The 24824-nt window shown below is 48.2% G+C and overlaps 1 protein-coding gene across 2 annotated transcripts in view; it reads left to right on the forward strand.

Moving 5' to 3' along the window:
- Positions 1 to 24824, forward strand: part of SDK2 (sidekick cell adhesion molecule 2) — a 186203-nt gene that overhangs the window by 118630 nt on the left and 42749 nt on the right. For both annotated transcript variants that reach the window (XM_089685363.1, XM_089685365.1), the window contains 3 exons: positions 2208 to 2309; positions 7568 to 7683; positions 19820 to 20006. In XM_089685363.1, the coding sequence (XP_089541489.1) occupies positions 2208 to 2309; positions 7568 to 7683; positions 19820 to 20006 (405 nt within the window). The remainder of the gene's footprint in view (positions 1 to 2207; positions 2310 to 7567; positions 7684 to 19819; positions 20007 to 24824) is intronic.

Below are 24824 nucleotides of genomic sequence, written 5' to 3' on the forward strand. Positions count from 1 at the left end.
GTGCCCCATCATTGGTGTCAGTGGGAGGAGTAGGGCCCCACCATTGGTGTCAGTGGGAGGAATAGTGCCCCATCATTGGTATCAGTGGGAGGAATAGTGCCCCATCATTGGTGTCAGTGGGAGGAGTAGGGCCCCACCATTGGTGTCAGTGGGAGGAATAGTGCCCCATCATTGGTGTCAGTGGGGGGAATAGTGCCCCATCATTGGTGTCAGTGGGGGGAATAGTGCCCCATCATTGGTATCAGTGGGAGGAATAGTGCCCCATCATTGGTGTCAGTGGGAGGAGTAGTGCCCCATCATTGGTATCAGTGGGAGGAATAGTGCCCCATCATTGGTGTCAGTGGGAGGAATAGTGCCCCATCATTGGTGTCAGTGGGAGGAATAGTGCCCCATCATTGGTATCAGTGGGAGGAATAGTGCCCCATCATTGGTGTCAGTGGGAGGAATAGTGCTCCATCATTAGTGTCAGTGGGAGGAATACTGCCCCATCATTGGTGTCAGTGGGAGGAATAGTGCCCCATCATTGGTGTCAGTGGGAGGAATAGTGCCCCATCATTGGTGTCAGTGGGAGGAATAGTGCCCCATCATTGGTGTCAGTGGGAGGAATAGTGCCTCATCGTTGGTGTCAGTGGGAGGAATAGTGCCCCATCATTGGTGTCAGTGGGAGGAATAGTGCCCCATCATTGGTGTCAGTGGGAGGAATAGTGCCCCATCATTGGTGTCAGTGGGAGGAATTGTGCCCCATCGTTGGTGTCAGTGGGAGGAATTGTGCCCCATCGTTGGTGTCAGTGGGAGGAATAGTGCCCCATCATTGGTGTCAGTGGGAGGAATAGTGCCTCATCGTTGGTGTCAGTGGGAGGAATAGTGCCCCATCATTGGTGTCAGTGGGAGGAATAGTGCCCCATCATTAGTGTCAGTGGGAGGAATAGTGCCCCATCATTGGTGTCAGTGGGAGGAATAGTGCCCCATCATTGGTGTCAGTAGGAGGAATAGTGCCCCATCATTGGTGTCAGTGGGGAGGAATAGTACCCCATCATTGGTATCAGTGGGAGGAATAGTGCCCCATCATTGGTATCAGTGGGAGGAATAGTGCCCCATCATTGGTGTCAGTGGGAGGAATAGTGCCCCATCATTGGTGTCAGTGGGAGGAATAGTGCCCCATCATTGGTGTCAGTGGGAGGAATAGTGCCCCATCATTGGTGTCAGTGGGAGGAATAGTGCCCCATCGTTGGTGTCAGTGGGAGGAATTGTGCCCCATCGTTGGTGTCAGTGGGAGGAATAGTGCCCCATCATTGGTGTCAGTGGGAGGAATAGTGCCTCATCGTTGGTGTCAGTGGGAGGAATAGTGTCCCATCATTGGTGTCAGTGGGAGGAATAGTGCCCCATCATTGGTGTCAGTGGGAGGAATAGTGCCCCATCATTGGTGTCAGTGGGAGGAATTGTGCCCCATCGTTGGTGTCAGTGGGAGGAATTGTGCCCCACCATTGGTGTCAGTGGGAGGAATAGTGCCCCATCATTGGTATCAGTGGGAGGAATAGTGCCCCATCATTGGTGTCAGTGGGAGGAATAGTGCCCCATCATTGGTGTCAGTGGGAGGAATAGTGCCCCATCATTGGTGTCAGTGGGAGGAGTAGGGCCCCATCTTTGGTGTCAGTGGGAGGAGTAGGGCCCCATCATTGGTGTCAGTGGGAGGAATAGTGCCCCATCATTGGTGTCAGTGGGAGGAGTAGGGCCCCATCATTGGTGTCAGTGGGAGGAATAGTGCCCCATCATTGGTATCAGTGGGAGGAATAGTGCCCCATCATTGGTGTCAGTGGGAGGAATAGTGCCCCATCATTGGTGTCAGTGGGAGGAATAGTGCCCCATCATTGGTGTCAGTGGGAGGAGTAGGGCCCCATCTTTGGTGTCAGTGGGAGGAGTAGGGCCCCATCATTGGTGTCAGTGGGAGGAATAGTGCCCCATCATTGGTGTCAGTGGGAGGAGTAGGGCCCCATCATTGGTGTCAGTGGGAGGAATAGTGCCCCATCATTGGTGTCAGTGGGAGGAGTAGGGCCCCATCATTGGTGTCAGTGGGAGGAATAGTGCCCCATCATTGGTGTCAGTGGGAGGAGTAGGGCCCCATCATTGGTGTCAGTGGGGGGAATAGTGGATAATCCATACAATGTCTTTAGATAACGTTCTTGCCACCATTTTCTCTGTTGTGTCAGATCTGAACAAACACAAGCGATACGAGATCAGAATCAGCGTGTACAACGCCGTTGGTGAAGGGCCGGCAAGTGTCCCCCAGGAGGTGTTTGTGGGAGAAGCAGGTGAGTGTTTTTATACATTTATATTTATGGAAGAAATTTTGTCACTCTTCCTACACGTGGAGATCGTTTAAAGAAAAAAAAAATCTTTCAGCACAAAGTCGATATTCAGATGGAAGTTTCTTGCAGCAACAATTTTTTTTTCAATAAAAACGATCATTTAATCAATCAAATCGCTCTTCTCAAAGAAACGATTATTTCATTAAAACAAATCGCTATTTCCAAGAACCTGTTATGTGTGTGGGCGGGGCTAAATCCAATGTTTCATGTTCATTCTCATTATTTACATACATTGTATATATATACACATACAGTATCCCCCAGGAGTGAGCCCCCCCTCCCCCGGACTGTATACAATGTATATATATATATATATAGAGTATCCCCCAGGAGTGAGCCCCCCCTCCCCCGGACTGTATACAATGTATATATATATATATATATATACAGTATCTCCCAGGAGTGAGCCCCCCCTCCCCCGGACTGTGTACAATGTATATATATATATATATAGTATCTCCCAGGAGTGAGCCCCCCCTCCCCCGGACTGTATACAATGTATATATATATATACAGTATCCCCCAGAAGTGAGCCCCCCCTCCCCCGGACTGTGTACAATGTATATATATATATATATAGTATCTCCCAGGAGTGAGCCCCCCCTCCCCCGGACTGTATACAATGTATATATATATATAGAGTATCCCCCAGGAGTGAGCCCCCCCTCCCCCGGACTGTATACAATGTATATATATATATATATAGAGTATCCCCCAGGAGTGAGCCCCCCCTCCCCCGGACTGTATACAATGTATATATATATATACAGTAACTCCCAGGAGTGAGCCCCCCCTCCCCCGGACTGTGTACAATGTATATATATATATATATATAGTATCTCCCAGGAGTGAGCCCCCCCTCCCCTGGACTGTATACAATGTATATATATATATACAGTATCCCACAGGAGTGAGCCCCCCCTCCCCCGGACTGTATACAATGTATATATATATATATAGAGTATCCCCCAGGAGTGAGCCCCCCCTCCCCCGGACTGTATACAATGTATATATATATATATACAGTACCTCCCAGAAGTGAGCCCCCCCTCCCCCGGACTGTATACAATGTATATATATATATAGAGTATCCCCCAGGAGTGAGCCCCCCCTCCCCCGGACTGTATACAGTGTATATATATATATATAGAGTATCCCCCAGGAGTGAGCCCCCCCTCCCCCGGACTGTATACAATGTATATATATATATATACAGTACCTCCCAGAAGTGAGCCCCCCCTCCCCCGGACTGTATACAATGTATATATATATATATATATATATATATACAGTATCCCCCAGGAGTGAGCCCCCCCTCCCCCGGACTGTATACAATGTATATATATATATAGAGTATCCCCCAGGAGTGAGCCCCCCCTCCCCCGGACTGTATACAGTGTATATATATATATATATACAGGATCCCCCAGAAGTGAGCCCCCCCTCCCCCGGACTGTATACAATGTATATATATATATATATATATATATATACAGTATCCCCCAGGAGTGAGCCCCCCCTCCCCCGGACTGTATACAATGTATATATATATATAGAGTATCCCCCAGGAGTGAGCCCCCCCTCCCCCGGACTGTATACAATGTATATATATATATACAGTATCTCCCAGAAGTGAGCCCCCCCTCCCCCGGACTGTATACAATGTATATATATATATATATACAGGATCCCCCAGAAGTGAGTCCCCCCTCCCCCGGACTGTATACAATGTATATATATATATATATATACAGTATCCCCCAGAAGTGAGTCCCCCCCTCCCCCGGACTGTATACAATGTATATATATATACAGTATCTCCCAGAAGTGAGTCCCCCCTCCCCCGGACTGTATACAATGTATATATATATATCTACATACAGTATCTCCCAGAACTGAGCCCCTCCCCCTCACATTTGTGTCAATATTTGATTCTCTCTTTCCATGTGACAACACTGAAGAAATGACACTTTGCTACAATGTGACGTAGTCAGAGTACAGTTTGTATAACATGGAAATTTGCTGTCCCCTCAAAATAACTCAACACACCGCCATTAATGTCTAAACCACTGGCAACAAAAGTGACTCCACCCCTAAGTGACAAGGTCCAAATTGCGCCCAATTAGCCATTTTCCCTCCCCGGGGTCATGTGACTCGTTAGTGTTACAAGGTCTCAGGTGTGAATGAGGAGCGGGGGGGTTACATTTGGTGTCATCGCTCTCACTCTCTCATACTGGTCACTGGAAGTTCAGCATGGCACCTCATGGCAAAGAACTCCTTGAGGATCTGAAAAAAAAGAATTGTTGCTCTACATAAAGATGGCCTAGGCTATAAGAAGATTGCTGAGACCCTGAAACTGAGCTGCTGCACGGTGACCAAGACCATACAGCGGTGTAACAGTCCAGGTTCCCCTCAGAACAGGCCTCGCCATGGTCCACCAAAGAAGTTGAGTGCAGGTGCTCAGCGTCATATCCAGAGGTTGTCTTTGGGAAATAGACGTACGAGTGCTGCCAGCATTGCTGCAGAGGGTGAAGGGGTGGGGGGGTCAGCCTGTCAGGGCTCAGACCATAGGCCGCACACTGCATCACATTGGTCTGCATGGCTGACGTCCCAGAAGGAAGCCTCTTCTAAAGATGATGACCAAGAAAGCCCCAAACAGTTTGCTGAAGACAAGCAGACTAAGGACCTGGTTTACTGGAACCGTCTCCTGTGGTCTGATGACACCAACATCAACTGATTGGGTTCAGATGGTGTCAGGCGTGTGTGGCGGGAACCAGGTGAGGAGTACAAAGACAAGTGTGTCTTGCCTACAGTCCAGCATGGTGGTGGGAGTGTCATGATCTGGGGCCGCATGGCAGTGGGAGTGTCACAGTCTGGGGCCGCATGGCGGTGGGAGTGTCATGGTTTGGGGCTGCATGGTGGTGGGGGTGTCATGGTCTGGGGCCCCATGGTGGTGGGAGTGTCATGGTCTGGGGCTACATGGTGGTGGGGGTGTCATGGTCTGGGGCCCCATGGTGGTGGGAGTGTCATGGTCTGGGGCTGCATGGTGGTAGGGGTGTCATGGTCTGGGGCCCCATGGTGGTAGGGGTGTCATGGTCTGGGGCTGCATGGTGGTGGGAGTGTCATGGTCTGGGGCTGCATGAGTGCTGCCGGCACTGGGGGGGCTACAGTTCATTGAGGGAACCATGAATGCCAACATGTCCTGTGACATACTGAAGCAGAGCATGATCCCCTCCCTTCAGAGACTGGGCCGCAGGGCAGTATCCCAACATGATAACGACCCCAAACACACCTCCAAGACCACCACTGCCTTGCTAAAGAAGCTGAGGATGAAGGTGATGGACTGGCCAAGCATGTCTCCAGACCTGAACCCTATTGAGCATCTGTGGGGCATCCTCAAACGGAAGGTGGAGGAGCGCAAGGTCTCTAACATCCACCAGCTCCGTGATGTTGTCATGGAAGAGGACTCCAGTGACAACCTGTGAAGCTCTGGTGACCTCCATGCCCAAGAGGGTTAAGGCTGTGCCCAATTTGGCCCAATTTGGACCTTGTCACTTAGGGGTGGAGTCACTTTTGTTGCCAGCGGTTTAGACATTAATGGCGGTGTGTTGAGTTATTTTGAGGGGACAGCAAATTTCCATGTTAATACAAACTGTACACTGACTACGTCACATTGTAGCAAAGTGTCATCTCTTCAGTGTTGTCACATGAAAAGAGAGAATCAAATATTGACACAAATGTGAGGGGGAGGGGCTCACTTTTGGGAGATACTGTATATATATATATATACTGTGTGTGTATATATATATGTGTGTGTGTGTATGTATATATATATATATATATATATATGTGTATATATATATATATATATATACATTGTATACAGTCCGGGGGAGGGGTGGACTCACTTCTGGGAGATCGGACGACAGCAAAACACTTTTATTGTAACCTATGCTATATACAGTGTGCTATAATGGCTGTTCTAATCTTCCATTCGAGGTATAGGGCCCACATTCCACAATATATTAGACATCCATGTACATTGTACTCCAGGTATGTAGAACTGAATATGACTTTACAATGGCGGCCGCCTGGGAACATTTTGGTCCTGGTGAAAGCCAAGGTAGTCCATTGTGATACGAAGATCCACCCGCCTATCACACAATATGGACAATGTTCTCAGCTCTGCAACCTTGGTCGCTGCAATTCTCAGTAGAAGTCCAATTAAAAGTTCTGTATTTCCTCGGCATGCACCTTCGTATCGGTCTTGAATACTCAATGACCTTCGTGGTGGGCGGTACTGAGCGTTGTGGTCCGGAATGTCATTGTGTGTGTTTGGCAAATGGTCAAAAATAAAACACAAAACCCGCGCTGAGATCGAAAATTGGCAGCTGTAAAAGCCTGAAAACCTGGCTATGACAATGTAGGAAAGACAGCCGATCGCCCACTAAACTATATATATACAGAAAAAAATCAAGAAATGGCGTCAACAGGATACAAACATGACTCAAAAAAGTGCAAAAACAAATAAGGTGCAACGACGTTAAGCAGTGGCGCGATGGGTTGCGAACCAGACTGGTGACCAACGATCCTCCATTGATTGATATCCAACCCGCCACTTACAATTACAATTTATTTTATGCTTTAACAGCTACGGCCTGTCCATCATCTGCTGGTTACATAGTTAGTCTGGCTGAAAAAGTCCATCCAGTTCAACCATGAAAAAAGTTATAATCGTACACCCAGAGTTGATCCAGAGGAAGGCAAAAACCCAGCAAAGCACGATCCAATTTGCTCCTGCAGGGGAAACAATTCCTTCCTGACCCCCCGAGAGGCAATCGGATATTCCCGGGATCAACTTTCCCTATAAATCTTATATCCAGTTATATTCTGTGTATCCAAGAAAGGATCCGATAAAGTGGCCGATGAGTGTTTATTGTTTTGGACATTTTGCTACGTATATATTTTCTGCACCGTTTGGGACTTTGTTATATGTAAATTTAGAACTCTTTTTTTGTGAGTCATGTTTGTATCATGTTGATGATATTTCTTGATTTTTATGTATTTATATGGTTGATTTATCTGGTCTTTCCTAAATACACTGACAATGGCACATTGGGTAATGTTATGATCTTGCAGCACTGGAATCCGGAGTTCAATCCGAAAGTAAATTAATTCGTGAATCCATTTGTTTCCCTTAGTGCCCACAGCTCCACCGCAGAATGTCGCGATACAGACTGCCACGGCGGTACAGCTGGATGTGACATGGGACCCGCCACCTCTGGAATCACAGAATGGAGACATCCAGGGATACAAGGTGAGTGGGGGGGGGGGTCACCTATGCCAGCATAACAGATAAACGTACATTGGAATGTAATTATTACCTGCCAAAGATGGCGAGAGCAATGCACTGACCCTTTCTGATCTGCTAAGATAACCAGAAATTATACAGCATATTTCTAAATGGCCATCTTCTCCAGAAACAGCGATTAGCATCCTTGCTTAAAGCATCACTATAGGCATTTCATTCTGGAGAGAGTAAGGGAGGGTCAGATTCATTTGCCATCTGTGTCCCATTGTGGAGATTTCCCTTCACTTCCTGTCCCATAGCTAAAACAGGAAGTGAACGGAAATCCCTAAAAGCTATGGAATCCCTTGAGATCCCCCCCCCATGTCACCAGAACTTGTGTCCTCATTGAAACATTTCCCCTCTATTACTGCTCTGGTGTCAACCTAAAATTTGGGATTTTCTTTCACGTTCGCTCATAACAGTCTCAGGGGGGAATCTCCCTAACGGGGGCACAGACAACAATGAATCCTGAGAGGGGGTCTAACCCCTCTCCACTCCAAAACGAAAAATACAAGTAAATAAGTGGGAAGAGTAAAGAACAATCACTGTGCAGCACTACGAAGCAGGAAGCAGAGCCTGCATATGTAATGAACAAATATGGCCGCCTACATCTACACCCCCTGCATCCACCCTTACCCTGCCCTCTATGCCTCCTGCATCTCCCATTACCCTGCTCTCTACACCCTCTGCATCCTCCAATATGCCTCACTCTGCATCCCCCATTACCCTGCTCTCTACACCCTCTGCATCCCTCCTTACGTTTCCCTCTGTGCCCTCTGCACCCTCTGTATCCACACATACCCTGCCCTCTACATCCATCCTTACCCTATCCTCTGTACCCTCTGCATCCCCCATTACCCTGCGCTCTATACCCCCTGCATCCTCCAATATGCCTTACTCTGCGCCCCCTGCATCCTCTAATACTCTTCACTCTGCACCCCTTGCATCCTCCAATACGCCTCACTCTGCGCCCCCTTCATCCTCCAATACGCCTCACTCTGCACCCCCTGTCTCCTCCAATACTCTTCACTCTGCGCCCCCTGCATCCTCCAATATGCCTCACTCTGCGCCCCCTGCATCCTCCAATATGCCTCACTCTGCGCCCCCTGCATCCTCCAATATGCCTCACTCTGCGCCCCCTGCATCCTCCAATATGCTTCACTCTGCGCCCCCTGCATCCTCCAATACGCCTCACTCTGCGCCACCTGCATCCTCCAATATGCCTCACTCTGCGCCCCCTGCATCCTCCAATATGCCTCACTCTGCGCCCCCTGCACCCTCCAATATGCCTCACTCTGCGCCCCCTGCACCCTCCAATATGCCTCACTCTGCGCCCCCTGCATCCTCCAATATGCTTCACTCTGCGCCCCCTGCATCCTCCAATATGCCTCACTCTGCGCCCCCTGCATCCTCCAATATGCCTCACTCTGCCCCCCCTGCATCCTCCAATACGCCTCACTCTGCACCCCCTGCATCCTCCAATACGCCTCACTCTGCGCCCCCTGCATCCTCCAATATGCCTCACTCTGCCCCCCCTGCATCCTCCAATACGCTTCACTCTGCGCCCCCTGCATCCTCCAATACGCCTCACTCTGCGCCCCCTGCATCCTCCAATACGCCTCACTCTGCGCCCCCTGCATCCTCCAATATGCCTCACTCTGCACCCCCTGCATCCTCCAATATGCCTCACTCTGCACCCCCTGCATCCTCCAATACTCTTCACTCTGCACCCCTTGCATCCTCCAATATGCTTCACTCTGCGCCCCCTGCATCCTCCAATACTCTTCACTCTGCACCCCTTGCATCCTCCAATATGCTTCACTCTGCGCCCCCTGCATCCTCCAATACGCCTCACTCTGCGCCCCCTGCATCCTCCAATACGCCTCATTCTGCGCCCCCTGCATCCTCCAATATGCTTCACTCTGCGCCCCCTGCATCCTCCAATACGCCTCACTCTGCGCCCCCTGCATCCTCCAATACGCCTCACTCTGCGCCCCCTGCATCCTCCAATATGCCTCACTCTGCACCCCCTGCATCCTCCAATACTCTTCACTCTGCACCTCTTGCATCCTCCAATATGCTTCACTCTGCGCCCCCTGCATCCTCCAATACGCCTCACTCTGCGCCCCCTGTATCCTCCAATATGCCTCACTCTGCGCCCCCTGCATCCTCCAATATGCCTCACTCTGCACCCCCTGCATCCTCCAATATGCCTCACTCTGCACCCCCTGCATCCTCCAATATGCCTCACTCTGCACCCCCTGCATCCTCCAATACTCTTCACTCTGCACCCCTTGCATCCTCCAATACTCTTCACTCTGCACCCCTTGCATCCTCCAATATGCTTCACTCTGCGCCCCCTGCATCCTCCAATACGCCTCACTCTGCGCCCCCTGCATCCTCCAATATGCCTCACTCTGCACCCCCTGCATCCTCCAATATGCCTCACTCTGCGCCCCCTGCATCCTCCAATATGCTTCACTCTGCGCCCCCTGCATCCTCCAATATGCCTCACTCTGCACCCCCTGCATCCTCCAATATGCCTCACTCTGCGCCCCCTGCATACCCCTAACACACAGCACTTGGCCGTTTTTCGGGCTCTTCCCATCTTTGGGATTTAGAGTGAAGCTTCATCTAGAGGGGTGTGCCCACTGGCCCCTGGGGCCCCTCCTGTAGTGTTGTCATTGCACCCTCAGCACAATTTACAATAGATCCATGCAGTGAGCTTCGCCTGGCCACATTCCTCCCTACCAGGCAAGGGAGATTCCGAGTGTTGTAGTCATGAGGAGCGGAGAAGGGGGGGCACACGGGGTCAGGAAATTGGTCGACTGCCTTGCTGGGCCCCCCCCCAGCTGACCTGAATGGGCCTGAGCCCTGTATGTGAGGGGCTGCCTGCACCCCCCCCCCCATCAGCAGCCATGGTCCTGTGGTATCCAAAACGTCTCTTTTATCCTCTTCTTTCCTACAACATGGGGGGGGGCAATGACATCACAATATATAAAATTATAAAAAGTAATAAGTTCCCCTTTAAAATAAACTCCTCTAAAATTCTACCTATTTTTCTCAGCTGCCGGCTCAGAATATCTCAGCATTACCACAAAGAGATCCATTTAAATCAGCTCGTCCCTTTAACACGTCTGAATTGTCTGAATTGATGACTTTTAAATTATGCTCTAAAATAAAGTGTTCTGGGCTTGGATGGCGCATTTCTTGGAGTCATTTAGATACACAAATGGCGCACACTCCTGATTTACTCCGCTCTTATCAATTGATTGTCAATTTAAAAAAAAAAAGAAAAGCTTGAAAGCCGCTATCGAGGGTTTTGTGTTACAAAATAGTCTTTTATGTTTTATCTTCACTCCGGAGCAGAGATAAGAGGCTCTCAGGTTCCCAAGGAGCTGTTATGCATTAAAACGCACTGCAATTATTATTGTTATTACTGATTTCTAAGTGCGACGCTCCGCCGAGTACACAGCATACGGGCACTTAGAGCAAGAAATGTCTGCAATAAATACATATGAAGAGGACCTGTCAATGGCGAGGGCGGACGGTGCAGGACACACAGTGTGCTTTGGTAGGGAACTGGGGCCAAGTGGGTCTCAGGATTGGGAACACGGAGATTCTGATGCTCTGGAATGCTGAATGGAAGAGGAGGAGAGCGGATAATGGCAGAATAACTATTGCAAGGAAATAAGTGCATAGTCTCTGCCTTTCTCTATTCATCACCACCACCACCAACACCACCATCAACACCACCACCACCATCAACACCACCATCACCACCACCAACACCACCATCACCACCACCATCAACAACACCACCAACACCATCATCACCACCACCACCATCACTACCACCACCACCATCAACACCACCAACAGCACCATCACCACCACCATCAACACCACCATCACCAACACCACCATCAACACCACCACCACCATCAACACCACCATCACCACCACCACCCTCAACACCACCACCAACACCACCATCACCACCACCATCAACACCATCATCACCACCACCACCATCACTACCACCATCAACACCACCAACACCACCATCACCACCACCACCAACACCACCACCACCCTCAACACCACCACCATCACCACCACCATCAACAACACCACCAACACCATCATCACCATCACTACCACCATCAACACCACCAACACCACCATCACCACCACCACCAACACCACCACCACCCTCAACACCACCACCATCACCACCACCATCAACAACACCACCAACACCATCATCACCACCACCACCATCACTACCACCATCAACACCACCAACACCACCATCACCACCACCATCAACACCACCACCACCCTCAACACCACCATCACCACCACCATCAACAACACCACCAACACCATCATCACCACCACCACCATCACTACCACCACCACCATCAACACCACCATCACCACCACCATTAACACCACCAACACCACCACCACCCTCAACACCACCACCAACACCACCACCCCACCACCACCATCAACACCACCAACACCACCATCACCACCACCACCCTCAACACCACCACCAACACCACCATCAACAACACCACCAACACCATCATCACCACCACCACCACCACCATCACCACCACCATCACCAATATCGTTTTCTTCCCACCTCCTTCCTTTGCTCTTTCACTTTCTTTATTTTTCTTTCTTTCTTCGTCTTTACCCACATGGAAGGAAAATATATTTGAAGTATATTTTAAAATTTCAATAAACATATATTTATTTTAAATATATTCTTCAGATTTTTTTTAACGTATGAAAAAGTCATTTTAACATATATTTTTACATATATTTACAAATGCATTCCAAAAATGTAGATTTGTATTTTTAAAGAGATGCAGTATATATTAAATGTATTCTTAAAAAATATTTTTCATATATTTTGTAATAAAAACTCATTTCAGCATGCAGTATATATATATATAATACGGCCAAAACTGTACTATTTCAAATATATTTTTCTTCCATATGGGTATCTACTAGCCTCTACACTACTAGCCTCTACACTACTAGCCTCTACACTACTAGCCTCTACACTACTAGCCTCTACATTACTAGCCTCTACACTACTAGCCTCTACACTACTAGCCTCTACACTACTAGCCTCTACACTACTAGCCTCTACATTACTAGCCTCTACATTACTAGCCTCTACACTACTAGCCTCTATACTACCAGCCTCTACACTACCAGCCTCTACACTACTAGCCTCTATACTACCAGCCTCTACACTACCAGCCTCTACACTACTAGCCTCTACACTACTAGCCCCTACACTACTAGCCTCTACACTACTAGCCTCTACACTACTAGCCTCTACATTACTAGCCTCTACATTACTAGCCTCGACACTACTAGCCTCTACACTACCAGCCTCTACACTACTAGCCTCTATACTACCAGGCTCTACACTACTAGCCTCTATACTACCAGCCTCTACACTACCAGCCTCTACACTACTAGCCTCTACACTACCAGCCTCTACACTACTAGCCTCTACACTACTAGCCTCTACATTACTAGCCTCGACACTACTAGCCTCGACACTACTAGCCTCTACACTACTAGCCTCTACATTACTAGCCTCGACACTACTAGCCTCTACATTACTAGCCTCTACACTACCAGCCTCTACACTACTAGCCTCTACACTACCAGCCTCTACACTACTAGCCTCTATACTACCAGGCTCTACACTACTAGCCTCTATACTACCAGCCTCTACACTACCAGCCTCTACACTACTAGCCTCTACACTACCAGCCTCTACACTACTAGCCTCTACACTACTAGCCTCTACATTACTAGCCTCGACACTACTAGCCTCGACACTACTAGCCTCTACACTACTAGCCTCTACATTACTAGCCTCGACACTACTAGCCTCTACATTACTAGCCTCTACACTACCAGCCTCTACACTACTAGCCTCTACACTACCAGCCTCTACACTACTAGCCTCTACACTACTAGCCTCTATACTACTTTCTCAACAGCTGGAGGGCTGCCAGTTTGACACCCCTGCTTCAGAACTACAAGTCCCATGAGGCATTGCACGCCTGACAGTTACAAGCATGACTCCCAAAGGCAGAGGCATGATGGGACTTGTAGTTCCTCAACAGCTGGAGGGACCGCCAGTTTGACACCCCTGCCTTATGGTAACCCTCTTTTGAAAGCAGTATGGTGGCTGCAGTTGCTGATCTCCTACTAATAATTGTAGTTGCCTGGCTGCTATGCTGGCTCATTGGCATCGCTGCTTTCAGACCCCTGACCTGGAACATGTAGACAAAGTCAGAAGTTCTTATTCACGCATTCCAAGTATGGAGGTCAGAGACTCACCAGGACAAAAGACGTTAAACAGTCACGATTGGGCGTGTGAAGGAATCTACATCCTCTGCGTTTAATTGCCATAGTACAGGCTTATGTAAGATTACGTTGTCCACCATTCTCGACTTTCCGGAACAAACATGAAGTGGCTTCGCCAGCAGTTTCCTAGTAGCCAAGATAGTGGTGGACACATTCGGGTTGGGCTTATGAAAAACAGGGTGAGGGTTACCCATCAAGAGTTGGGGGTCGCACTTTCACTGAACCGCAGCCAACACTGTCCCTAATAGAAATCACTCCTTCGCTTGCCAAAAGGCTGCAGAATCTTGATTGCTATTGGCAGAGCAATACCCTGCTTTTTTTTTAGAAAACGAAGACGCAACACCATAGGAGGAGAGTTGAGATTTGGCCTTTCTTCAACAATATCATACCAAATGAATAAGAACAATCCTGCACTATTTTTTCATAAATTTGGGAAATTGTCTCAGGTTGAGAGCACGTTCTCTACGGCCAAAAAAAGGTTGTGGGCATCTGGTGAAGCCTATGTGAACTTTTTGGACATCCTATTCCAAAACCATGGCCAATAATGGAATTGGCCCCACTTTGTGGCTCTAACATCTTCCACTCTTCTAGGAAAATGTTCCACCTGATTTTGCAGGGAGTGGAAATTTGTTCCCATTTGTGAGGTCAGAACTGGTGTTGAATGAGAAGACCTGGCCCACCAGTGGCGTTCCAATTCATGCCAAAGGTGTTCAGTAGGGTTAAGGTCAGGGCTCTGTGCAGGACACTTGAGTTCCTCCACACCAAACTGGTCGAGCCAGGTATTTATGGAGCTGGCTTTTTACACAGGGGCACAGTCATGATGGAACAGAAAAGGGTCTTCACCAAACTGTTACCACAAGGTGGGAAGAGCACAATTGTCTACAATGTCTTTGTATGATGTAGTATTAACAGAACCCTTCACTGGAAACACCTGAACCCCATCATTTGCAGCAGTATCCACATCCTTTGGGCCATATAGTGTATCTGTTTGAAGTGGGATCCATTATGGATAGAGTTCTTTAATTATGAGCCTCCAAGGACAGGAATCATGTTGGATGAGAAGACCCGACTCACTATTGGTCTTCCAATTCATCCCAAACGGTGTTCAGTAGGGTGGAGGTCAGGGCTCTGTGCAGGACACTCAAGTTCTTCTACACCAATCTGGTCAAACCATGTTTTATGGAGCTGGCTTTGTACACGGGCACAGTCATGGTGGAACAGAAAAGGGTCTTCACTAAACTGTTACCACAATGATGGAAAAGCACAATTGTCTACAATGTCTTTGTATGGTGGAGTACTACCAGGACCCTTCACTAGAGACACCTGTTCACATCCTATGGGCCATATAGTGTATCTGTTTGAAATTGGATAATCCTGTTACCTTTATGGATAGAGTTCTTTAATCATGAGCCTCCAAGGACAGGAATCATGTTGGATGAGAAGACCTGACTCACTATTGGTCTTCCAATTCATCCCAAATGGTGTTCAGTAGGGTTGAGGTCAGGGCTCTGTGCAGGGCACTTGAGTTCCTCCACACCAATCTGGTTAAACCATGTTTTTATGGAGCTGGCTCTGTACACAGGGGCACAGTCGTGGTGGAACAGAAAAGGGTGTTCACCAAACTGTTACCACAAGGTTGGAAGAGCACCATTGTCTCCAATGTCTTTGGATGGTGGAGTACTACCAGGACCCTTCACTAGAGACACCTGAGCTCCATCATTTGGAGGGTAGTTCACATCCTTTGGGCCATATAGTGTATCCATTTGAAAAGGGATGATCATTATTGGTATGGTCCAGTTCTTGGAGTTCTTTATTCATGAACCTCCAAGAACTGGACTGATGTTGGATGAGAAGACCTGACCCACCATCGGTGTTCCAATTCATCTCAAAGATGTTCAGTAGGGTTGAGGTCAGAGCTCTATGCTGGACCCTCAAGTTCCTCCACACCAGACTGGTCAAACCATGTCTTTATGGAGCTGGCTTTGTACACAGGGGCACAGTCATACTGGGACAGAAAATGGTCCTTACCAAACTGTTACCACAAGAGCACAATTGTTTACAATGTCTTTGTATGATGTAGGATTACATGGACCCTTCACTGGAGACACATCATTTTGTCCATATAGATAGGAGTAATGGTCAAGTGTCTACAAATTTCAGACCATACGATGTAGTTTCCCAAAAGGGTTCTAAAGTCGCCCATGTGTGGCAGCGCCAGATGGTTCCCCATTGACTTTCACACTGACATTTCTCCTTGATCATAAGAGCGTTCACAAATTCTCATTCCTGTTTTTTCACTGCCGAAAAAATATTAGCATTTAGCGCTCTTGCCTGGCCTTGCCCCTGAACAAGGAAGGAAAAGCGAGATAATTGCTGAAAGCATGCTGGCAGTATTCTTAGATTATGAACAGAGCAAAAACACAGTTTGCAAATATTGGATTTGACGATGAAGCCATTATTTCACAAAGACAATTATCTGGTAAGAACGCCCGAGTTGCACTGCCAAGAGCAGAATCGCACAAGTTTACCGTTTATCTTATTAATGAAGCCCAGGGGTCTGCGTTAGGCGCCGGCGTGATTATCCCGGAATATAGATCATAGCTAAAAATGGACAGCAGAGGGCGCACTTGTCTAGAAATTGCGTACTGCGCTTTTGCTGTTGCAATCATCAACTTCTCTTCACAGAAACTGTGTTCTTGCCCTTTGCAACCAATCAGTTCCAGGCTGTCATTTTTCATGAAGTGGTTGCAAATGAACAATTAAATCCCTAATTGGCTCCTGTGTTATCGGTTCCAATAGCCATGTGGGAAAACATTTGTGTGGTTTCTGTTTGCAGTCGGTTGTCTGTTTTCCAGGGAAATCACGAGTATTTATTTTTCTGATTAAGAAAGGGCGAGACATTTCGTGATAATTAGACAATATAGAAAGCCTCCTAGTTCCTCTTTTGTAGAAGTTGGGTGCTCTTTCAAGAAAAAAAAAATATATCAAGCTCATGGGGACAAACAGTGTATATGTTCACTTGAACCCCTTTGCAGCAGTGTATCCCTTTGCTCCATTGTTGCTCCATTTGTTTGGGGAACAAGGGGGTGGAAGCTTTGTGCAAGCTCCATGTCAGGACCTGGAGCTTACACAGGTCAAGTATTCGTTCCCAACCTTCGCTGGGTGACTGAGCAGCAAAGCACCACCCTACTACCAGGGCTTTGTTTCTCAGAGAATAGGTGCAGGTACTACCCCCCCACCTTCTGCCGAGTCACTACTCGTCTCCACCCTCTACTTACCTCCAAGCACTGTCCATTGGTTCCACCCGCTAGCTACCACACCTTCAGCCGAACCACTCCATGTCTCCACCCCCTACTCACCTCTGAGCATTGTCCATTGGTTCCACATACTACCCACCCCACCTTCTGCTGAGTCACTCCTCATCTCCACTCCCTACTTACCTCCGAGCATTGTCCATTGGTTCCACCCGCCGAGCCACTCCACGTCTCCACCCCCAAATCAACTCTGAGCATTGTCCATTGGTTCAACTGGCTAACCACCCCACCTTTTGCCGAGTCACTCCTCATCTCCACCCCCTACTTACCTCTGAGCATTGTCCATTGGTTCCACATGCTACTCACCCCACCTTCTGCCAAGTCACTCCTCATCTCCACCTCCTACTTATCTCCGAGCATTGTCCATTGGTTCCACCTGCTACCCACCCCACCTTCTGCCTTGTCACTCCTCATCTCCACTCCCTACTTATCTCCGAGCATTGTCCATTGGTTCCACCTGCTACCCACCCCACCTTCTGCCTTGTCACTCCTCATCTCCACTCCCTACTTATCTCCGAGCATTGTCCATTGGTTCCACCTGCTACCCACTCTGCCTTGTCACTCCTCATCTCCACTCCCTACTTATCTCCGAGCATTGTTCATTGGTTCCACCTGCTACCCACTCTGCCTTGTCACTCCTCATCTCCACTCCCTACTTATCTCCGAGCATTGTTCATTGGTTCCACCTGCTACCCACCCAACCTTCCCCCGAGTCACTCCTCGTTTCCAGCAACAGTTGACCCCTCCCCCAGCAAAAATAGATCCCTTCCTTAGCAGTAGATCTTTCCCAGCAACAACTGACCCCTCCCACAGTAACAATTAATTCCTTCTTCAACAGTAGATCTCTCTCAGGAACAATTGACCCTCTCCCCCAGTAACAACAGACCCCTCCCTCAACAGTAGATCTTTCCCAACAACAATTGACCCCTCCCACAGTAACAATTGACTGCTACCTCAACAGTAGATCTTTTCCAGCAACAGTTGACCCCCTCCCCCAGCAACAATAGACCCCTCCCTCAACAGTAGATCTCTCCCAGCAAAAATTCACCCCTCCCCCAGTAACAACTGACCCATCCCCAAGCAACAATAGATCCCCCATCCGAAACCGTTATTTTAGCACGGATACGTGAAAGTCTACGTTTTTGGGCTTGTATTGGAGATGTGCCAAGGGACCACACAAGCACTTATCACATTTCATTAAGTAATGACAGATACAGATAACAAATAATGTTAGAAAACATAATGAGACAACTAAAGATGCTGGTTTGCCACGGAGCTCCGCCCGCTTGCCCGGCGTGTCACAGATGAACACACCCGCATGCATGATAGCAGGTCTAATATGAGACTGAATATTCCAAGCTCTAGCTGTAGTATACACAGAACTAGTATGAAATGACCAATCATAAAGAAGAAAGAGGGCTCAGCCACATCCTGGTCAGTTAACAATGACATTCCTTTAGTATGAAGTCAGCTAAGGTAAAGCCATACTTATGACCTTATATTTCCCGCTAACCAGGATTTGGAGGCTTTCTTAGATATTGTGAGACAATTTTGATAAGGAAGTATGAAATATGCAATTTCCCCACCAACAGTAGACCTCCCCAATATAATAGACCCCCCCCCCTTCCAGGACAAAAGACCCTCCAGCACACCCCACCAACCCTTGCTATTACATACATTCAGTGCATTGCCCTGTGTTCCCGATGGAAAAAAAAAAGCCCCTGCCTAGCCACTAAGTACCAGAGATTTTTCGCTCCTTGCTGGCCTATTGATGAGGAATCGAAGGGGGTGGGGTGTATAAATTACTGGTAGGTTCCTTGTTCCTTATGCCTACATGACCAAAGCATGGGTTTGCTTTATAGGAGGTACACCAATCTGGCAAATTCAATCAGCATTTCAAAAAAAAAATGGATAAGTAAAGATATTTGGTGGAAAGTGCTGCTTAGGTTGTATGCAAATGTTGACTTTTCCTGTAAAAGTCGAGCTTGGCCCTGCTGGTCCTTTAAAACCGTTGGATGTCCTCAGAATATGGGGGCTTGGAGAAGGGAGGGGAAGTTTACCATTATTTGACTGTGACACTTTTCATATTTAATTATCAACATGTTTTTCAAACCAGTTGAAAATTTAAATAAAGATCGAGAGGTGAGGCCCGAGAGAAGGACTGAGAATCCAAATTAGGCTGATTTCAAGCAGCCGTAAGGAGCACCCTTGCAGTCCTAGGCTCATGATCAGACAGGCAGATCAGGGCACCTCTTCCTTTATGGAGTAGAGGTACTCCATATACTCTGATGATAATGTTCTGCCATGGAGGGTCTTGGGGCCCCCCCATTGTCATGATCAGACACCCTGAAACTGAATTTTTTTGGTTCTTCCAGATCTACTTCTGGGAAGCTGCACGGAAGAACGAGACTGAGAAAGTGAGGACGTTGTTTCTTCCGGAGAGTGGGGTAAAGCTCAAAAACCTGACGGGGTACACCAACTATCTGATCAGCGTGGCAGCATTTAACACGGCCGGAGATGGCCCCCGCAGCCAGCCCATCCGCGGCCAGACACAACAAGCTGGTAAGTAGTTGCCATGATACATCACTGATCATTGTAAAGTATACATTGCATGTGTTTACAAAAAAGTTTGAATGGTCCATGTGTTACCCTATATTTCATGGAAATATACCTTCTTTGGGGCAATTTCTCCCATTCTTCTTTGCAGTACCTCTCCAGCTCCATCAGGTTGCCTGGGGTCGGTGCACAGCCATTTTCAGATCTCTCCAGAGATGTTCAATCAGGTTCAAGTCTGGGCTCTGGCTGGGCCACTCCAGGACATTCACAGAGTTGGCCCATAGCCACTCCTTTGTGATGTGGGCCGTGTGCTGAGGGTCGTTGTCCTGTTGGAAGATGAACCATCGCCCCAGTCTAAGGTCCAGAGCACTCGGGAACAGGTTTTCATCAAGGATGCCTCTGTACATTGCTGCATTCATCTTTCCTTCCATCCTGATTAGTCTTCCTGCTGCTGAAAAACATCCCCACAGCATGATGCTGCCGCCACCATGCTTCGCTGTAGGGATGGTATTGGCTAGGTGGTGAGCGGTGCCTGGTTTCCTCCAGACATGACTCTTGGTATTCAGGCCAAAGAGTTCAATCTTTGTTTCATCAGACCAGAGAGTTTTGTTTCTCATGGTCTGAGAGTCCCTCAGGTGCCTTTTGGCAAACTCCAAATGGACTGCCATGTGCCTTTTACTGAGGAGTGGCTTCTGTCTGGCCACTCTTCCAAACAGGCCTGATTGGTGGAGTGCTGCAGAGATGGTTGTTCTTCTGGAAGATTCTACTCTCTCACAGAGAAAGCTGGAGCTCTTTCAGAGTGACCATCAGGTGCTCGGTTACCTCCCTGGCTAAGGCCCTTCTCTCTCGATCGCTCATTTTGGCTGAGAGGCCCGCTCTAGAAAGATTCCTGGTGGTTCCAAACTTCTTCCATTTACAGATGATGGAGGCCACTGTGCTCATTGGGACCTTCAATGCTGCAGAAATGTTTCTGGACCCTTCCCCAGATCTGTGCCTTGATACAATCCTGTCTCAGAGGTCTACGGACAATTCCTTGGACTTCATGGCTTGGTTTGTGCTCTGACATGCACTGTTACCTGTGGGACTTCTATAGACAGGTGTATGCCTTTCCTAATCATGTCCAATCAACTGAATGTCCTACAGGTGGACTCCAATCAACTGAATGTCCCACAGATGTACTCCAATCAACTGAAAGTCCCATAGGTGTACTCCAATCCACTGAATGTCCCACAGGTGTACTCCAATCCACTGAATGTCCCACAGGTGTACTCCAATCCACTGAATGTCCCACAGGTGGACTCCAATCCACTGAATGTCCCACAGGTGGACTCCAATCCACTGAATGTGCCACAGGTGTACTCCAATCAACTGAATGTCCCACAGATGGACTCCAATCAACTGAATGTCCCACAGGCAGGGGCGGACTGACCATTTGGAAACTCGGGCACTGCCCGAGGGCCCGGGGTCAGTAGGGGGCCCCATGAGATGCCCCTGGTACCTTTTTGATAGGATTTTTTTGAGTTTGGGCAAGGACACAGGGGCCCAATGATCCCCTATTGCCCGGGGGCCCCATGAGTTGTCAGTCCGCCCCTGCCCACAGGTCTACTCCAATCAACTGAATGTCCCACAGATGGACTCCAATCAACTGAATGTCCCACAGGCAGGGGCGGACTGACCATTTGGAAACTCGGGCACTGCCCGAGGGCCTGGGGTCAGTAGGGGGCCCCATGAGATGCCCCTGGTACCTTTTTGATAGGCTTTTTTTGAGTTTGGGCAAGGACACAGGGGCCCCATGATCCCCTATTGCCCGGGGGCCCCATGAGTTGTCAGTCCGCCCCTGCCCACAGGTCTACTCCAATCAACTGAATGTCCCACAGATGGACTCCAATCAACTGAATGTCCCACAGGTGGACTCCAATTAACTGAATGTCCCACAGGTGGACTCCAATTAACTGAATGTCCCACAGGTGGACTCCAATCAACTGAATGTCCCACAGGTGGACTCCAATTAACTGAATGTCCCACAGGTGGACTCCAATCAACTGAATGTCCCACAGGTGGACTCCAATCAACTGAATGTCCCACAGGTGGACTCCAATTAACTGAATGTCCCACAGGTGGACTCCAATCAACTGAATGTCCCACAGGTGGACTCCAATTAACTGAATGTCCCACAGGTGGACTCCAATCAACTGAATGTCCCACAGGCGTACTCCAATCAAGTTATGGGAACATCTCAAAGAGGGTCAGTGGGAACAGGATGCACCAGAGCTCAATTTTGAGTGTACATGGGGGTTTTTTTGGTTTTCTATTTTTAATAAATTGCAAAGATTTAAAATGAACTTCTTTCAGGTTGTCATTATGGGGTATTGTTTGTAGAATGAGGAGGAAAAAAATTAATTTAATCCATTTTGGAATAAGGCTGTAATATAACAAAATGTGGCAAAAGTGAAGCTCTGGGAATTCTTTCTGGATGCTCTGTATGTATATATAAAAGGAGAGAAAAACAAAGAAAAGGAAAGAGAGAAAATAAGTAAAACAGAAAGAGAGAGAGAGAGAGAGAGAGAAAAAGAGAGTGTGAAGTATCTGTTGCATTGCCTTGCTATAGGGTGGTGTGCATTTTTATAGATATTTGAGTTAAAATTGACCCATAACTATTATCGCTTTCCTTCACTAATCCTTCCCGGTTCCGCACTCCATCCTCGTCCATCTGGAAAGGGCTGAATTCCTGAGAGTGTTGCGTAATCCCAGCCATGTCTCTTGGCTCCCTCAGAGCAGCGAGTCTCCCCCTAAAGCGAAATGTTGCAGCCATCACCGTGCCCCGAGATTGCCATGTCACATTAGTCACATTTCCGCAAACTCCTCGCCGCTAAGAGGAAAAGTCTGTGAGCCTCATACGCTCTGACACCCGCTGACACCCGCTCGTTTATCCCATTTAGAGTTGTTTATCTTGATGGCTGCACAACGGAAGGGTTTGCATTGGGTGCAGGACTTGTCTGAGCGCCGACTGGTCCAGGGCTCCTGTTGCCAAGGCACCATCCGCAGTTGCTTAGACAAAATGGCAAGCTGCAGTTGGCAGCCAGCAGCAGCCGGATGGCCGTTCCTCCACTCTCCAGTGCCTAAATGTGGCCATTCACACCTGTGTTGTCATGTGCAATGCATTGTACATAATGATATCCGTGAGGGTTGGCAACAAGATCAATAGGACACCAGCTGGAAAAGGTGAGGACCAGGTGTCACGACAGGAACTGGTGGACTGAAAGACTGCATGACCATGGATTTAGGTAAATCTCTAGACTTGTTCTGTCTTATTGTAGGTGATGTCTCTGTAACTGCACATAGTATTCTTAATGAGGTCTATCCTCATCTATCTAGATCTATTGTAGAGGAATCAAGACCTCCTTCCTCCTGCTGGTGACCCCTCTAGTGATATAAAGATCTATATAGAGGAATCAGGACCTCCTTCCTCCTGCCGGTGACCCCTCTAGTGATATAAAGATCTATATAGAGGAATCAGGACCTCCTTCCTCCTGCTGATGACCCCTCTAGTGATATAACGATCTATATAGAGGAATCGGGACCTCCTTCTTCCTGCCGGTGACCCCTCTAGTGATAGGATCTATATAGAGGAATCAGGACCCCCTTCCTCCTGCTGATGACCCCTCTAGTGATATAACGATCTATATAGAGGAATCGGGACCTCCTTCTTCCTGCCGGTGACCCCTCTAGTGATAGGATCTATATAGAGGAATCAGGACCCCCTTCCTCCTGCTGATGACCCCTCTAGTGATATAAAGATCTATATAGAGGAATCGAGACCTCCTTCCTCCTGCCGGTGACCCCTCTAGTGATATAAAGATCTATATAGAGGAATCAGGACCTCCTTCCTCCTGCCGGTGACCCCTCTAGTGATATAAAGATCTATATAGAGGAATCAGGACCTCCTTCCTCCTGCCGGTGACCCCTCTAGTGATAGGATCTATATAGAGGAATTGGGACCTCCTTCCTCCTGCCGGTGACCCCTCTAGTGATATAAAGATCTATATAGAGGAATCAGGACCTCCTTCCTCCTGCCGGTGACCCCTCTAGTGATAGGATCTATATAGAGGAATTGGGACCTCCTTCCTCCTGCCGGTGACCCCTCTAGTGATATAAAGATCTATATAGAGGAATCAGGACCTCCTTCCTGCTGCCGGTGACCCCTCTAGTGATATAAAGATCTATATAGAGGAATCAGGACCTTCTTCCTCCCGCCGGTGACCCCTCTAGTGATATAAAGATCTATATAGAGGAATCGGGACCTTCTTCCTCCTGCCGGTGACCCCTCTAGTGATATAAAGATCTAAATAGAGGAATCGAGACCTCCTTCCTCCTGCCGGTGACCCCTCTAGTGATATAAAGATCTATATAGAGGAATCAGGACCTCCTTCCTCCTGCCGGTGACCCCTCTAGTGATATAAAGATCTATATAGAGGAATCAGGACCTCCTTCCTCCTGCCGGTGACCCCTCTAGTGATAGGATCTATATAGAGGAATTGGGACCTCCTTCCTCCTGCCGGTGACCCCTCTAGTGATATAAAGATCTATATAGAGGAATCAGGACCTCCTTCCTGCTGCCGGTGACCCCTCTAGTGATATAAAGATCTATATAGAGGAATCAGGACCTCCTTCCTCCTGCCGGTGACCCCTCTAGTGATATAAAGATCTATATAGAGGAATCAGGACCTCCTTCCTCCTGCCGGTGACCCCTCTACTGATACAAGATCTATATAGAGGAATCAGGACCTCCTTTATTTTGCCAGTGACCCCTCTAGTGATGCACCC

This window comes from Staurois parvus, unplaced genomic scaffold (assembly GCF_062004578.1).
Source record: "Staurois parvus isolate SC_StPar_1 unplaced genomic scaffold, SC_StPar_1.0 ptg000373l, whole genome shotgun sequence".
NCBI classification, from domain to species: domain Eukaryota; kingdom Metazoa; phylum Chordata; class Amphibia; order Anura; family Ranidae; genus Staurois; species Staurois parvus.